This window comes from Diuraphis noxia, unplaced genomic scaffold, assembly GCF_037042655.1.
Source record: "Diuraphis noxia isolate RWA-SAM2 unplaced genomic scaffold, SU_Dnox_SAM2 contig0002, whole genome shotgun sequence".
Classification (NCBI taxonomy): Eukaryota; Metazoa; Arthropoda; class Insecta; order Hemiptera; family Aphididae; genus Diuraphis; species Diuraphis noxia.
Window position 1 is genome coordinate 69,962,250 of NW_028301712.1, and position 17,775 is coordinate 69,980,024.

General features: G+C 31.7%; 3 protein-coding genes across 7 annotated transcripts; 2 read left to right on the forward strand and 1 right to left on the reverse strand.

The window, feature by feature from the left end:
- Positions 1–10,705: 10,705 nt before the first annotated feature.
- On the forward strand, positions 10,706–15,117 carry Mcm5 (Minichromosome maintenance 5). The gene is made up of 4 exons (XM_015514544.2): positions 10,706–11,837; positions 11,909–12,636; positions 12,699–14,906; positions 14,977–15,117. Exons 1-3 carry the CDS (start codon positions 11,037–11,039, stop codon positions 13,357–13,359), a joined length of 2,190 nt encoding a protein of 729 aa, XP_015370030.1. The 5' UTR covers positions 10,706–11,036; the 3' UTR covers positions 13,360–14,906; positions 14,977–15,117.
- LOC107166051 (diphthine methyltransferase) lies at positions 14,811–16,217 on the forward strand. The gene is made up of 4 exons (XM_089220162.1): positions 14,811–15,117; positions 15,191–15,451; positions 15,574–15,712; positions 15,771–16,217. Exons 1-4 carry the CDS (start codon positions 14,811–14,813, stop codon positions 16,120–16,122), a joined length of 1,059 nt encoding a protein of 352 aa, XP_089076288.1. The 3' UTR covers positions 16,123–16,217.
- On the reverse strand, positions 16,075–17,641 carry baf (barrier to autointegration factor). 5 transcript variants are annotated; one of them, XM_089220166.1, is made up of 4 exons: positions 17,259–17,641; positions 17,087–17,143; positions 16,606–16,766; positions 16,075–16,486 (listed from the first exon to the last, which is right to left on the reverse strand). In XM_089220166.1, exons 3-4 carry the CDS (start codon positions 16,741–16,743, stop codon positions 16,340–16,342), a joined length of 285 nt encoding a protein of 94 aa, XP_089076292.1. In that variant the 5' UTR covers positions 16,744–16,766; positions 17,087–17,143; positions 17,259–17,641; the 3' UTR covers positions 16,075–16,339. The 5 variants fall into 5 exon arrangements, with proteins under 5 accessions (XP_089076292.1, XP_015370039.2, XP_089076291.1 ...); XM_015514553.2 differs by having other exon boundaries at positions 16,606–16,765; positions 17,057–17,143; XM_089220165.1 differs by having other exon boundaries at positions 16,606–16,765; positions 17,084–17,143; positions 17,259–17,640.
- Between the last annotated feature and the right edge of the window lie 134 nt (positions 17,642–17,775).

A 17,775-nucleotide genomic window follows, 5' to 3' on the forward strand; every position in this document is an offset into this window, starting at 1 on the left:
GTCTACCAATACAATACACTCGGATGAATGGCTTGCATATAAGACATTAGAAACTAAATGGTAAATACATACAACCGTAAACCATTCCCAATTTTTTGTCGATCCTATCAATAGTGCACACACACAGCGCATAGAAAGTTTATGGGGAGGTTTAAAACTTCGAATCGTAAAAAAAATGCATGGTACATCATCATTGCTACCCTCGTATTTAGCGGAACAATGGTGGCGTCTAAGAAACAGCAATGATGATATATTTGAATGTTTTTTAAGAGACGTAAAGTTATATTGTACCTAATTTAAATAATAAAAACGTAGATTATTTAGACATAGTATGGTATTTTTGGATTTTTATACATATTGACATATTATTATATTATTTTATTTGTTTTTATAATTATTTTTCGGTTTGCATACATAGTGACATACTGAATTATTTTATTTGTTTTTATGATTATTTTTTGATTTGCATGCATATTGACATTATTATTAAATTATTTCATTTGTTTTTATAATTATTTTTCGATTTAGACGATTATTTTATATTTTATTTTATTTTATATTTCGATTATTTATGACATGTATTGTTTTATTGAATTATTTTTAATACATATCGTGTGTCATTAAATTAAACATAATATAATTCTACCATAATTTAATTAGTTACGTATAAAAAGTATGTTATAGACCGCATAAGACGCAGTGGCGTAACTGAGAGCCCGCGGACCCTGCGATGCGGGGGAGAACATAGTAATTTGGGGCCTTTGGTTATAGGGTTATATTTGGTATAACAATATTTTTGGGGTCCATTTTTTATTTTTGCGGGGGAGCTACTGATATGACGTATAAAAACATGTGTGGTAGACAGCAAGTGTGCGGTAGACCGCATACTACAAGAATTGAAGAATACCATTTTATTAATATATGAACATAGTTTAAAATTCAAAGTTTTACCATAAAACAATATTGACTATTCATTTATATTACTTTGATTTCGCAACATTTTCTGTAATTATCCTTTATTGCAGTGTATAATTCTGTCTTACTCGTATGCCTAATCAATAAATTGGTTTCATATTCATGTAATAAATTAAAACAAGAAATTGTTAAATAACTTATTGAAATTACCATTAAAAAAGTGATTAATGTTTTTTTTTTAAATGTTTATTTGTGAAAATTTACAATCTATACAAAATGGTACAATAAGTAAATGTGATAATAATTATAAGTGGCAATGAGGGAAGTACAGTGAGTAGAAGTTTCACATTATAAATTCCTACGTGGAGGGTAATTTAGGGAGAAATAGTAATATACATGGTTAAGTTTAATGTGTGTTGAGGAGATCTGTGGGCAATTTACGTTTGAGGCGTCTGACTGGGTTGTCTGGAAGAGCATTGGTATGAAGTTGAGTGATGAGGGGATTTGAGTGGTGTTTAGTGATGGGCAAAATTGTCTTGGTCTTGGTCTTGCAAAGCAATTCGTTCGTAATTCGTAGTCTTGCTGCAAGACCAAGACCAAGACAATTTTGCTCATCACTAAACATCACTCAACTTCATACCAATGCTCTTCCAGACAACCCAGCCAGACGCCTCAAACGTGAATTGCCCAGAGATCTTCTCAACACACATTAAACTTAACCATGTATATTACTATTTCTCCCTAAATTACCCTCCACGTAGGAATTTCTGAATGATGTTTAGTGATGGGCAAAATTGTCTTGGTCTTGCAGTCTTGGTCTTGCAGTCTTGGTCTTGGTCTTGCAGCAAGACTACGAATTGCTTTGCAAGACCAAGACCAAGACTGAGCCTGCAAGACCAAGACCCACACTGCAAGAGTTTTGCAGTCTTGCAATATTTATTGTAATTTTATTTTAAAAATTTCCCAGAAAACACGTCATTTAGTATAGGTTAAAAGAAATAATTTATTAGGAATATAATAAAAACGTAATATTTCTTTTGATGTACAACACGTTCCAGGAATTGAGAAAATATTGAATTATTGAAAACAAGATAATAAATAATTGGATACCACGAATATAAAGTGGTTTTGGTACAAATAGCAATACAAAACCCTAATGGAATTATTTTTAGCTGCCGATTACGACACAAATGTTGATGTGCGAGCGCCGAGCAGTGAGCACAAATAAATATTATAATAATAACATCAGTCACCGAACGTGCGATACGGTATATTTATAAACCGCAATATTTATTTAGTGCTGTAAATACCTCTCTTCATTGAATATAATGCTACTAATAACAGTATTTAATTAAAGTTGGTACTTTGGGTATTATTATTATATTGTACGTATTTATTTCGTTTGCTATTCGTGTAATAATGTGAAATTGTATACAGTGTAGGTATGGGTAATAACACTAATAACTACTAATGTCGATTGTCGAGTTGTCGACTTGTCCGTTGTCGTATTTCCGCCACTAACGTTTAAATAACTATATAAGTAGATATACATTTATTATAGAATAGAGAAAGTAGTCTGAGAAAATTTGAAGAAATCTATGAGTTATACTTTAAAGAAGAGCCAGTGCCAGAAGAAGAAGACTTAATTAGTAACGATGAAGATATTATAGACTTCAATGCGCTATATTCGACTCCGATCAATTTCACAAATTCTCAGAATAGTAAGCAAGAACTGGAAAAATACCTAAGTCAGCCGAGGAGTGCAAGCAGTGTAGACATTTTACAGTGGTGGAAGCTAAATCAATTACAGTTCCCTGTATTAGCTAAGATGGCAAGAGACTTTTTATCGATTTCAGGCTTCAGCTACTTCAGTTCCTGCAGAGAGACTATTTTCTAAGGCATCATTAGTTATACGTATTACGTAAGCACCGGAATAATAGATAAGTAACGAATCTGCACAATGGCTACTTTGTATTAACTCATGGTCAAAAAAGCTTTTGTAAATTTACTATTATATTCATAATTTTTTTTTTTAATATTTCTCTTTAATTACAGCTTGTTATAATACATGTTTAGAATTTTGAAGCAACATTTTTTTTTTTTTAAATTAAATATGTAAAATAATTTTTAGACTATATTTTTTTATATTATAATTACTATTAAAATCATTATTAAAATTGTTTTTACAGGATTGGTCTATCATCAATATATTATATCAAAAGGAATTTATAAATTGAATGCTACTAGTAAATATATGCATTATGAAAAGTTTAATGATTTACGATTGTTACATTTTAAAGTAAATATTCTAATTATTTTTACTTATAACTTATAAGTTATAACAAATACCTATAACTTTTGAAAAATGTAATATTCTTTTTAAATTAACCATAATAAATTGATAATTAGGTACTATATATTTGGGAACAAATGCAGTTTGGTTCCCACGCGAATTTTTCGATTTTTTTTTTACCAAAATGTGTGTTTCACGACACTGAATACAAAAGTCTAATTCCAAAATTCTCGCAAATCATTATTTTGGAAGTTATAGCCATCCAAAGTTTGCGATTTTATGTTTATACGCATATACGCGCAACACTACTTTAATGCCGTGCACATCGCCAATATATACGCACGTTCGCTGTAGGTAAGTGACCTAGCAAGTAAACTGAACCTTAAGTAACACAAATGACTCATGTCTTAAAGTCAATAAACTTCACGGCTCCCGGAGCCTATCGGCTCCGGTCACCGGACTCGATGGCCAGATAAAATAAAATAAGTATAAGTGGCTCCCTTCGCCTGTCGGCTCCGGTCGCCAAACTCGAGGTCCTCTGGACCTCTCGTTGGATGGGGGCTCGGCCCCCAAACCCCCCGGGGCTTAAATAGCAAACCTGGGGGGGAGGGGGAGGGGGGGGGGGGGCGACCCCTCCGGGGTCGCGGGGGGGAGAGCGTCCCTGCCCTGCGGGCAGCCTGATGACCTAACAAGTAATCTGAAACTAATTTAACACAAATGACTCATGTCTTTAAATTCAAGGGACCCCCGGTTCCCGGAGCCTATCGGCTCCGGTCGCCGGACTTGATGGCCAGATAAAGTAAAATAAGTATAAGTAGCTCCCTCCGCCTGCCAGCTCCAGTCACCAAACTCGAGGTCCTACGGACCTCTCGTTGAATGTGGGCTCGGCCCTCAAACCCCCCGGGCTAAAAAATCAAACTTGAATGGGGAGGGTTATTGAAAACAAACATTTTTTGCAATTTTAATTTTATTTAAATTTTTCAATATTTTATTAATCGTCATCCGTTCCTGTAGAAGAAGAGTCTTTATCATCATCACTTATCAAAACATCGTTTTCTTTTGAGTTATACAGCTCACCAACACTCTATTGCCTTTTGAAACTCGTTAATTAAAATTATAATGAGGTAGATATCTACATAAAACTAATAAGTTAAATATAACTTTTACAAAAATATAATTATAGGGTATAATCTAACATTTTTCATCAAACTACTTTAGATAATATTGTAATAAAATAAAATAACATATAAATGAGAGGCGAGAATACGAAAACGTAAGAAAGTGGGTATCTAAAGCCGGTTTGCGCGCATGCATGCGTAAATACTAAATACGTGAAATCGCAAACTTTGGATGGCTATAACTTCCAAAATAATGATTTGCGAGAATTTTGGAATTAGACTTTTGTATTCAGTGTCGTGAAACACACATTTTGGAAAAAAAAAAATCGAAAAATTCGCGTGGGAACCAAACTGCATTTATGCCTATATTTGTTATCTAGTTAGATAAACATTCAACCAAGTAACAACTTACTTAAAAAATAAAATTAATAAGATTTTTAGATTATAATATAATGGTCTATTGGAAATATTTATTATTATTAATTAATAAACATTAAACATCATATAAATATTTTTTTGTCGAGTGTGAGCTTGCAAATTTAATCCAAGAGATAACATAGCTCAATAGCTGCACAATCTAGATTGACTAGTGACTTGATTGAATAGAAACTTACAAAATACATTTATAAAAAGTTTATTATTATTATGAAAACAATAAACATAATATTTTTTTTTTTTAAAGTGCAAAATGAAATAACTGTTATTTTAGAATTTTATATTTAAGATAAGCTCTCTATCTCTATATATATAACTGATATAACTATGTATTAATATAATTATATCTTAGAGATAATAAACAATTAAAAAATTATACAAACTCATAGCATAAATAGGGAAAACAATTTTTTTTTAATATTGCAAGAGTTGCAGCAAGCCCAAGACTTGGGGTGCAAGACCAAGACCAAGACTATAAACGGCTCTGCAAGACCAAGACCAATACTGTCATAGTCTTGGTCTTGGTTTGACCATCACTAGTGATGTTCTATATTGGAGTGCTGGCGAAGATAATATTTGATAGCTGCAGTGTGTTTAATGGTGGGGATTTGGAGGTAATTATGAAGAGCAACATTTGTGACGTACTAAGGGGCTTTAGCAATCATGCGGAGGCAGATTGCTTGGAATGCTTGTATGGTTCTGGTGTTCGAAGCGATGGAACCATTTGATGGTGGTACCCCAGAGAGCGATTCCATATGACCAGATAGGTTACAGAAGGGATTTGTAGAGTAGTAAACGGTTGGAGATGTGCATATTAGATTTTATGAGAGGCCTAAGGATGTGTAGGCGTCAGGCGGCTATTTAGTTGTTTACGTTTGGTTTTGAGGTGGGGTTAAACATTAATGATTAATGTTAGGTTGGTTTTTTAAAAGGTTTCAGTTCAAGTAGAGGCATAAGTTTATTTAATATATATTAATTTTTTGATTGATTTAGATTTTATTTTGTTAACTTTAACTCTGAATAATATACATATTTTTTCAGGTACCGCGAAAAAATAACCCCACAATATGAAATTTTGCAAATTAATCTCAAATCAATACAAAATGTATAAAATCCTATAGTCCTATTACCTACGTCCAATTGTTACGTTCCCACAAATAATATTAATATTTAATTTTGAATTCAATGATAAATTATTGTCTACCTACTGGCTACTATGAAAAAGATTCAGAGCATGGTCTGTCTGTCATATCGATCAGATATACAATAACTAGGTACAGTGACATATTGTAACGGATAAGAAAGGTACCAATAACTATATATTATATAAACTATATAAATGCTCTAATAATCTGGTAATATTATAAAAGTGGTAATTTATAAAGTTTGTCAATTTTGTGTGTTCATTTCTCTGTATTTGTGTACTTTCGTATATTATATATTTCGTTAAGCTTTGATTTAGGTAATTCCTTTTTGAATAGTTATGGATAATATAGATATTTTCGAGAGCCAGAAGCCTAAGAAAAGTTGGCATTCAAAATGTCTATGTGTGTTTACATTTTTAAGGTGGAAATGCTACAAAAAAAAATAGCCACAAATGACCATGCATTTTAAAAATTTCCCTAGATAAAAAATATTTAATTAAAATTGATCATGAACATAATCATCTTTATTCTTTCATGTCAAAATGAAATTGATGCCGCAGGGTTATTTTTTAGTCAAATTTTTTCAAACCCTTCGACATTCAGTAAATGACACTAAATGTGCAAGTTATAAACTTTGATTTAAATATAAGCGGTTACTCGAATACTTATTTAAAACCATTGTGTAAAGTTGTACACTGAATCTTTAATCAATGCCTATACCTTTTAAATTTTTGTATAAATGAATTGTTTTCGTTCTTTATATTACAGGTAGAGAAATAGCGGTGCGCGTAGAATAATGTTCATGATAGCTAATAGCTATCATTTAATTCAAATTTATATAGCATCACAAAGACAGTAATTTATCACCTTAGTAGTTTAGTACCTTACACGTTACACTTCAAAGTTTTTATTTTTGTTTTTTTATTCCCGCCTTCCCGGGCATAGAACTATAAACATTACAGTAGTCTATTTCATAATTTTAAATTTTAATATTTCATATCAAATTTGTTAACAGTTAACTATAACTATATTCAGTTCATCAGTTGTAGTCACAAACTGATAACATTTTTTCAAGTGTTTGCTTGGACATGACCGGGATAACTCGTTGTCGTCTGTTGTTCAATGTTCAGTTAAAATTGTTCAAGTGACTATTATTAAATTCACCGTTATTTGACATTTAAGTTTTAAGGAATCAAAATCGTAAGCTATAGTCTTCAGGTAATCCGATAAGATAATAAATTTATATATTTACATCACATAGATTTCATGTATTATGTCTGTGTCACCGTCTCTAATTAAGACTGGTCTGTGTCATTAAATTCGTCAATGGCATGGTCCAAATACTGATTTTAGTCGGTGTTCATTGCTCAATGGTAAGATTGTGAAGTTTTATAAAACAAATAAAGTACACACTAGTTGCTAGTACACTACACACAATCAATAATACCACGACGGCACGACCACGTTAACTATACATATAGTCATAGGTAGAACAAGTAAATCTAATAAATTCTAAATATTGATTTGAGTTATTTCATTATGGTCATGAATTCTTCTGGTACATCATAATTCATTGATGTTTCAAAGTGAATTATATTCGATCGTGAAATACTTTATATTTATAATTTGTTTGATTGACAATTGTTTATTTGTATATACCATTATAGTCATACCTTATTGGTATTTACTATTGAGTATTAATTTAACAATTTTAAATTAATTTGTTTGTGAGATATTTTTATGTCGTACTCATTATACGAAACGCAAGTAACTTAGTGACTGCTGAGTGCTGACTAGTGTACATAATACATTAATATACGACTACACGAGTTGATCACGGCACTACGGCAGCAGCTCCGGGCGCTCCGGCAGCTGCCAGCTAATTCCATGCCCCGTACGCATTACGCGCATGCGCGAACCAATATTTATTATCAACATACGCTCACACGCGCGAGCCAAAATCGCTATCAACATAGTACCACAGATTATATAAAAATATCTTTAATCGTGGATAGTACCGTCGGCTAGGGATGGAAAAAAATCGTTGACTATCGATATATCGTAATTTCGATACATCGATATATATCGGAAAATTTTTTCTTAATACTAAAAAACTAGTAATCGATACTTACTATAGGATTAAGATTAATGACCAATAAATATAGACTATAGACAGTAAACATAGCTAATAGCTATAAATATAAAACATTCAAAATAATTCATAATTGTATTTGTTACTGTTACTACACTATATAATAATATCTATTGACTTTTGGTATTGTAGTAAACCGACGGAGTCGCTATACTATTTTTTCTTTTAAATTACATTAACATATTATAATTACATTCACATTCTCATATTTGTCATCCTGGACCTTGGGAATGACAGTTTTATCGATACCAGATTCAACCGTGTCTAAATTATAAAGAAGTGCGAAATTAGAATATTGCCGAATGTATGCTCACTGAATTACCGAGAATCCAAACATTCGCAATAACAACCACTTTGCGGTTCCTTTTATCCACTTCCTACAATCTCTACCGTGCAAAAATTCTGCATAAATACAGGACCAAGTCCATTGCAGAATTAGAATTAGTTTGTGTCTCACTCAATGTATATAGAACTTGGTATAGTCGTTGGGCTTGTCCTCTATACATATAAGTTCATTCCATTTTTATTTTTATTTACATTACTATATAATTTCTCGGGCAGATACTTTATGTTCTGTCCTCAAATTTATATAACTTTATATTTTTACTTTAATAAAATACTTTTTTAACATTTTTAACGTTGTGTAACTTGAAACTCTACCATCGTCTCCTTTGAAAAAACCTGATTGTCAATCCAACGTCGCTGAACTCAATAGGCGTTAGTGAGGGATCACTACAGTATCCCAACGAGTAATCGTTTTAAAATATCACAAGGCCCGATAATATCGAGGCGATATATCGGTATGGTTGTATGTGGTAGTGGCGTAGTACCATACTACGCGCCACCGCCACGAGAGAACGCATACCGCATACGGCGGCCGACCAAAACACGTTTTTTTTCACGCATCCCCACCAGTGGTGGGCCACCACTTTACCAGCACGATCGCCACCCGAAGAAAGCGCTTCGAAGCACAGCGATTTTTTCACCACTGCGATTACAATAACAAACAATTTTTTCATCACGTCGTTACTCGTTAGTCGTTTAATTACTTGCGATTTTGGGCTAAAATGCACCACGCACCTCACGAATTTCGATATTTTTTTTTTAAGACGTGTTTTTCAACGCTGATTTCGAAACTGTTTGAATTTTTGCGCGAAGACAATTATTTTGGAAGTTATAGCCCCTCAAAGTTTGTGATTTTACATTTATACTCATGTGCGACATACTACTTTACTGCCGCGCAGAGCAACTCGAGTTTGGCGACCGGTGCCGGTAGACGACGGAAGCTATATTATACTTGTGTTACTATAACTAACAGGGTTAAGTTTTCTTGTTAGGTCATCCGTCTGCCCGCAGGGCAGGTATGCTCTCCCCCCCCGCGACCCCGAAGGGGTCGCCTCCCCCCCAGGTTTGCTATTTAGCCCCCGGGGGGTTTGGCGACCGGAGCCGGTAGGTGAGGGAGCTACTATACACTTATTTTACTTATGTTATTTTAACAGGTGTGATTACAATATAAACAACAATAATTTAGGAAAATCGGATTTGAAATTTAAGATTGTCATCGGGGAAATAAAAAATCTAAAACCGTTTTACGCGCTATGCGCGGCAGTAGTGTACAGTAGTGTTGCGCGCATGAGCAGTGGCGTAATTACTATTATTATAAATAGCCTATATTTTAGGTATACTTTATAGAAATAATACAAAAAAAACAAATCCTTTATGCTAGTTGTACATAAATACTTCATACCTAGTTCGTTTTAAATGCAGCCACGCAAGTTTATAAGTATCACTATTGCAATATGAATATGTTTTGTGTAAGTTTTGAGTTTGTTTATGCATTGTGTAGTGGTACAAAAATATACCACCGAGCAGTAAAGTATTATTTTATCGTGGATCGACGACGATCGAAAGAATATTGTCATATCTGTCCTATCTTATCCTATCCTAATATTTTTCCGTAGTCTTATTGAACTAAAAATAACTTATCGATTTGTACACTGTCTCATGTGTACATAAATATATTACTCTGAATTCTGAAAGGTGCTTATAATAAATACTTTTTATTTTTTTTATGGGAGGGGGGGGTATAGCCGTATAGGTAAAATGTTAAAATATTTTATCCCCCCCACAAACATGGCCAAATTACGCCACTGCGCATGAGTGTAAACATAAGATCGCAAACTTTGAGGGGCTATAACTTCCAAAATAATTGTCTCCGCTCAAAAATTCAAACAGTTTCGAAATCAGCGTTGAAAAACACGTCTTTTAAAAAAAAATCGAAATTCGTGAGGTGCGTGGTAAAGTGCATTTGTTCCCGATTTTGATCTGAGAATATTCCATAAAATAGGTCTTACTACAGGTAAGTAACAATAATAATTTTTTCGTAAATACACGACACTGTGTGTGTTGCTATTGTACTAATACTAATGTACTACTTCAGCCGCTGTATGCACTGTATGCAGTATTACTCTATGGTATGCAGTGACCAGTTGTTGCATGGTGGGGAGATTTGGCCTCGAGATGTTCGAGCTTCGAGCGCAATCATTTGGATGCGCGTGCCGTATGCGCTCTCGTGGTGTGGAGTTTAATAACAATATTTCCCGCCATTTACTATTAGGTATCAACAACTTAATAAGATGTGCTTTGTCTGTATAACTGTCTATAGGAACTTGGGACAATTTAGCAGGGAAATAGTAACAGGCGTATACTGAATTCAGAATTGTATTCGCTATCGCTATTGTCCAGTGTTCACTATTCTTTCATATTCACTATACAATATCTGTACTCTATACTAGATATACCATTATTATTTTAAATTTCAGTGTGTCAGTGTTGTGTTTAATTGTAATTGTAATTTTGTCTATTTATTGTTTAAATCGATTTCACATTACAATCTTTTTTTTGCGAGATAAATTTGTGAAGTGTTTTTAAAATTTTATCGTGTGTTATTAACATTTTTTAAACTTAATTTAAGAAATATGGAGGGTTTTGATACACCTAGTATATTTTTCTCTGATACTTTTGGTGACGATGACAATTTGGCGTCTTCATTGTTGAATGCAAGAACTGTAAAAAAATCGTTCAAAGAATTCTTAAAAACATACAATGAAGAAAATTTTAACTATAAGTATAGAGATACATTAAAACGAAATTGCAATTTGGGTCAATTTTATTTAGAAATAAATGTTGAGGATTTAGCTGGATTTGACGAAAACCTTGCAGATAAATTATACAAACACCCAGTGGAACATTTGCCAGCATTTGAAGAAGCTGCGACAGAGTTAGCAAAAGAATTGCTTGCTTCAGATAACTTAGAAAATATTGAGCATGTTCAAATATTACTGTCTACAAATTCATTGGCTTCTTCTTTGCGTTCTATTAAATCTGAGTCTGTTTCTCGGCTGGTCAAAATTCCTGGTATTATAGTATCGGCCTCAAGTATTCGGGCCAAGGCTACACAAATAACATTACAATGTCGATCATGTCGTAACGTAGTTCCACATTTACCTGTAAAACCTGGTATGGATGGTTATATTTTGCCAAGAAAATGTACCACTGAACAAGCTGGCCGTCCACAATGCCCTTTAGATCCATATTTTATTATACCAGACAAATGCAAATGTGTTGATTCTCAAATTTTAAAACTACAAGAATTGAGTGATTCAACACCTCAAGGGGAAATGCCACGACATGTACAATTATATTGTGATCGTTACTTGTGTGAACGTGTAGTTCCAGGCAACCGTGTTATGGTGGTTGGTGTATATTCTATAAAAAAGGTAAAATTTATTGAATTAATATACTTTGATTTTTTGAAAAATTTAAAATTTTTTAATTAATATGTTTTTAGGTTAAGACTGCAAAAAAGCAAAATCTTACTGAAAATTCTCGTACTGTGGTTGGTGTGCGTGCTCCATATTTAAGAGTTTTAGGATTCCAAATGGATGATCAGGTTGGAGGTTCTACATTTACAATACCCACATCAGTTGAAGATGAAGAACTATTTAGGAAATTGGCATCATCTCCTGATATTTATGACCGTATTGCAAAGTCTATAGCACCATCTATTTTTGGGTTTAGTGATATAAAAAAAGCGATAGCGTGCTTATTGTTTGGAGGTTCCCGAAAAAGACTTCCAGATGGTTTAACTCGTCGTGGAGACATAAACTTATTGCTTTTGGGAGATCCCGGTACAGCTAAATCACAACTTTTAAAGTTTGTTCAACAAGTTTCTCCTATTGGTGTATACACATCTGGTAAAGGTTCTTCAGCTGCTGGACTTACAGCTTCTGTAACTCGTGATCCAACATCTCATAATTTTGTGGTGGAAGGGGGAGCAATGGTTCTGGCTGATAGTGGTGTCGTCTGTATTGATGAATTTGACAAGATGAGAGAAGGTGATAGAGTTGCGATTCATGAAGCTATGGAGCAGCAAACCATATCAATTGCTAAGGCAGGCATTACAACTACTCTTAACAGTCGTTGTTCAGTGATGGCTGCTGCAAATTCGGTTTTTGGTCGCTGGGATGACAGTAAAGGCGAAGACAATATTGATTTCATGCCTACAATTTTATCTAGGTAGTATGATATGATGTGCTTATTATTAGGTTTGAAATTTTAATGTAAATTATATTTTTCAGGTTTGATATGATATTTATTATTAAAGATGAACATGATCAAAACAGAGATATGACATTGGCTAAGCATATCATGAATGTACATTTAATGAATGGTCAAACTAAGCAAGAGGTTGAAGGAGAATTACCGTTGGCTACAATCAAAAAGTTAACTAATTACTGTCGCCAGCGTTGTGGACCTCGTTTATCTCAAGAAGCTGGTGAGAAGCTTAAAAGTCGATATGTAATCATGAGAACTGGGTGTCATGAATTGGAATCTGAGAAAAAACTTGCAATTCCTATTACTGTCAGGCAACTAGAAGCTATAATTCGTATTGCAGAATCATTAGCTAAAATGCAATTGCAACCTTTCGCTACTGACAGTCATGTAGATGAAGCATTAAGATTGTTTCAAGTATCTACTCTAAGCGCAGCTACATCAGGCTGTTTGTCTGGTGTAGAAGGGTTTTCAACTGAAGAAGATATAGAAACACTTCAGAGAATTGAGAAGCAGTTGAAACGTCGTTTTCCAATTGGATCTCAAGTGTCTGAATTCAGTATTATTCAAGATTTTTTGAAACAAAAATATCCACAAAGGGCTGTAGATAAAGTTATATACTTGATGATTAGGAGAGGTGAAATACAACACATTATGCAACGTAAAATGTTAATTAGATTGAAATAATAATTATAACATGAAAAATAAAATATTTCCATTCAAATGTAATGTACCTACTAATTAAAAATGTAATTCATATTGTGTTCAAATTTATAATAATTATGATAAAAAATGAGTGATTTATTTTTTTGATTTTAGTAGTTTATTATAATTTTAATAATATAATTGATATGTAATATAAGTCTTTGAACTACAGAATAAGTACTTGTGTTTTTAACTAATGGCCAGGGCTATATTTAAGGAGAAAAGGATTGTTTTAAATTGTTAAATGTTTTTATTCTTTTAAAATTCCATTGATTTATTTTTGACAGTTAATATATTTTAAAATGTATTATACCTTAATTTATAATACTATAATTTGTCATATTCACTTACATGCCTTAGCTGTAAAGTCTTAAATATTGAAACTGATATATTCTGACTTCCACATTAATTATGCTAATGTGACCAAATAATTTCCTGTATCACAATCCATGCAGAAAATCAAATCTATTTTTCGACTTATAAATTATAAATTAATTAATTTTTAAAACTAATCTTTTTTTTTTAATTTTCATTCTTTTAAATGAGCTGGTGTTAGATATCTCTGGACTGCTGTCATTAAAATATTTTGATTTCGTTTACAATACTGAACTTCTGCTGGCTGAACTTCTGAAATTAAACTGAACCTTATGAATATAAAATTATATTTTATTCGCAACATTAATTATAATACTGTTCTATTAATTTACAATATTTTATGTTGGATACCATATTAGGAGGAGAGGAAGAAGATACTTATATTAACATATTAAGTTACTTCAAATGAAACCTCTCTTGTTTTGTAGGATTGTCGTTTTTTGATTTGTAAGAAGAAAATTTTCTTCAAGCCACATTGAACTCCATTTTTTTTTCTTATTGATTTTAAGCCCAGCAACTATAGGCATTAGTTATAAATAGCTACAATTATCGGGGTTACTTGTTTATATGACAAAAAAGTTACGCCATTGGGCGATGAAAATAAAATAATAATTTTGCTGCGCACCGCCACTTCACCCAAAAGTGAAAATGGTGATAAATACCATAAATTTATTAATGAATAATCATCAAGATATGATAATGAAACATAATAAAATAGATATCGAAAAGTTTTGGTAGAAAAATTATTACCTATATTATTACGTTGTTATTTTCAAGTAGTGTTGAAGTAATCTGAAGTATCATTTTTAATGTTATGAAAGTACCTACACATATTGTAAACAATGTTTGATTTTAGGGGCAAGGTTCCTCTTCTTACAAAAAAAATAAATACCTATTTCTCTTTATCCACCCCTTCTAATTATATCCTATTTAATAAGGCATTTAAATACTTTTACAACTACCTACTATTTGTTTCCCAAAATCAAGCACAGTAAGAATAACCATTATCTAGTAAATTTAAAATAATTTTTTCCATTTTATATTTTTTACAGGTGTCTATGATTGATAGTATGGAACTTTTTGCGTCTTATGATACTATTTATCCAGCAGATACTGTAGAATGGTGTCCAATATCAGAACACAGCAATGTATTTGTATGTGGAACTTATAAGCTTGACGAGGCAACAAAAACAAAAACTGGCACTATCAATTTATTTTCTTTAGAGAGTCAAAACAAGATTAAACTGGTCCAAAGTGTTACCAATGATGCTGTGCTAGATTTAAAATGGAATCCTTTTATTGTTTCTGGACAAATATTACTAGCAGCTGCATTGTCTGGCAACCATGTTAGTGTATATCGTTTGGGTGAGGTTTCAATTGTTAATAATCAAAAGACAAATGAAAATAAATACATCAAATTAATTATTACATGTTTTAGATAAAAATGGAACTGATATATCTTTAAGCTTGTTCTCTAGTTTTGATCTTCCGAAAACTAACGGTGTATCTAATATGAGTTTATCAATTGCATGGTCATGCCCTTATGAAAATGGATCACAAAGTATTGCATTTAGTGACTCCGGTGGTTATATTACTTTAGTAAATTTAAACAATCAACTTATACGCAGTTTCAAAGCTCATGATTTTGAATCATGGATAGTCACATATAATTATTGGGAACCAAATATTTTATTCTCAGGTACATCTATTATTACTTAGTATGTCTAATTACGCATCTATTGTTTTGTTTAGTTCTGGTTATTCTAAAGTACGTAATAAACTTTATTTCAGTTGGTACCTAAATAATATTTAAAATTTTAGGTGGTGATGATTGTAAATTTAAGTGTTATGACCAACGTTTACAATTTGACAAACCTATATTTGAAAATAAAGAACATGAACAAGGAGTAACAACTTGCTCATCCAATAAAATCCGAGAAAATATAATCGTCACAGGAAGGCAAGTTTATTTTTCTAAATAAATATAAATTTATTAATGTAGTTTATGAAATTTATAGTTATGATGAAAATATAAGGCTGTGGGATATACGTAATATCAAGCACAGTTATAATAGCGTGAACGTTGAAGGTGGAGTTTGGAGATTGAAATGGGAACCTTATAAAGAAGAATATCTCTTAAGTGCATCAATGTTTAATGCTGCGCATATAATAGACACATCATTAAATGTAGCTAATATTTGTCAATCTTTTGGTGAAAAAAAAAATAGGCTTTACTATGGAGCTGATTGGTGTCACCATCATGATACCCAGTTTGGACATGATGCTAAATCAAAAAATAAAAAAATAATTGCTACATGTACATTTTATGATCATAGGTTAGATTTATTTTTTGTCAATATGAAATTATAAAAATATACACTATTATTAAAAAAGTGACTGATAAACATTAATGTAACCATTTTATTACTTTCAAATTAATTACAGATTAAAGTTTTTTAAATATATTTATGTGTATCAGTTATATGGAATATTTTGCTTATATTTAATAATGAATACACACAATTTTAATCTAACAAAACATATAACATAAGAATTTTGAATTATTATTACAACATACAAAATTTATCTACAAAAATTCATCACACCATGCTTTTAAGCATGCATGACAATCTTTTGATTGTTTTGAATTAGCTTTTATGGTATCTTTTAACCAGTCACAGAATAACTCTTGATCCATCTCTAAAAGAAGAAATTGACCTAATACATTGTAAGCCTAAAACAAAATAAATAGTAATAATTTCTCTGTTAATATAGAAAAAGCTATTATTTATAAAATACAACGGTTGATACTATAATTTGGGTAAATTAAAAAAAGGTCATAGATTTACTTACTTTGTTGAATCCTTGTTCTCTTAGTCTAGTAGCTAGTACTGATCCAATACCAGCGAGATCTTCAACTGGTTTGTCTCGCATAGGCTCCCCAGAAAACGCCTTGTGTTTTTGGCTGGTTGTGGATGATGGAGTAGTCATAATGTATAATTTACTTTGCAATCTGAGAAAAATTAATGAACAAATATTAGTTTAAGGTTATATCGGTACCAAATTGCGAAGCGTGAATTATAAATTTATGAGTAGTTTTATATAATATTTAGTGTAAAGCGAAGAAAAAAAAATAGTTATGAATTCAAAGTGAAGTCCAGTTTTATAAAAAGATTAAACATTAAGTAAACTGATAAGATAAAATTAAAAATATATGATACTTCATATTAATAAAAACATAAAACATATTTTAAACGAGACAAATAAATTTAAAAAAAGAGAACAAACTACAAATAATAATTACTATATAATTTGGAATTTGGTTGCAAACCTTTTTTTTTTTTTTTTGCAATCAATGAGTGATGAGTCAACTGCCACAAACAACGTAATACTAGTATATAAAAAAATTCAATTCAAACTTAAAACAGTATAATTCGTGTAAATTATTTTAATGAATATGTATAAAGTCTATGGAAATATAAATCGTAAAAGGCAGAACTACTTACATATAACTTAAGTAGAATAAAAAGTACAATTTAAACTGGTTATTCCAACCGAAAAGTCGTTCGAAGAATAATTTAACGATAATCGGATAATATAATATTTTATGTTTATCACTGCTCTACCAATTTTTATATTATTATAATATAATCGTTAACAGCAGGGACATCTGACATATACGTTATATGTCGTTAAATTACTTCGTAGTATACGTTTTTTATCGTGTAATGTCCACTCATAATATTAAAATATTGTGTAATGAATAATGATGTATTTAAGAATTGTTATTTTTTATGATGCAAGTTATAACATTAAAGTTTTGACTTTTGAGAAGTAAACCGCCCGTCCGTCCACGAGGAAGAAAGACGTAGGTTACTAGGTTCACGGTTCACCATTTTGGAAGTTGTCGCCTGCCGATTGGATGTAATACACGCCTGGTGCAAACAAGTGGTTCACCATAATGTTATGAAATAATTACAAAGACGTTGTAAACTCATATATTTTTACTTTTTATATATTTTA

What these genes read in the sequence shown, in the direction of transcription:
- Mcm5 (XM_015514544.2), top strand. Translation starts at nt 11,037, where the DNA reads ATGGAGGGTTTTGATACACCTAGTATATTTTTCTCTGATACTTTTGGT. An exon ending in GTGTATATTCTATAAAAAAG is followed by an intron (nt 11,838 to 11,908) that starts GTAAAATTTATT and finishes ATATGTTTTTAG; the next exon opens with GTTAAGACTGCAAAAAAGCA. An exon ending in ATGCCTACAATTTTATCTAG is followed by an intron (nt 12,637 to 12,698) that starts GTAGTATGATAT and finishes TATATTTTTCAG; the next exon opens with GTTTGATATGATATTTATTA.
- LOC107166051 (XM_089220162.1), top strand. Translation starts at nt 14,811, where the DNA reads ATGATTGATAGTATGGAACTTTTTGCGTCTTATGATACTATTTATCCA. An exon ending in TGTTAGTGTATATCGTTTGG is followed by an intron (nt 15,118 to 15,190) that starts GTGAGGTTTCAA and finishes TACATGTTTTAG; the next exon opens with ATAAAAATGGAACTGATATA. An exon ending in AATATAATCGTCACAGGAAG is followed by an intron (nt 15,713 to 15,770) that starts GCAAGTTTATTT and finishes TGAAATTTATAG; the next exon opens with TTATGATGAAAATATAAGGC.
- baf (XM_015514556.2), bottom strand. Translation starts at nt 16,743, where the DNA reads ATGACTACTCCATCATCCACAACCAGCCAAAAACACAAGGCGTTTTCT. An exon ending in GAGAACAAGGATTCAACAAA is followed by an intron (nt 16,487 to 16,605) that starts GTAAGTAAATCT and finishes ATTTTGTTTTAG; the next exon opens with GCTTACAATGTATTAGGTCA.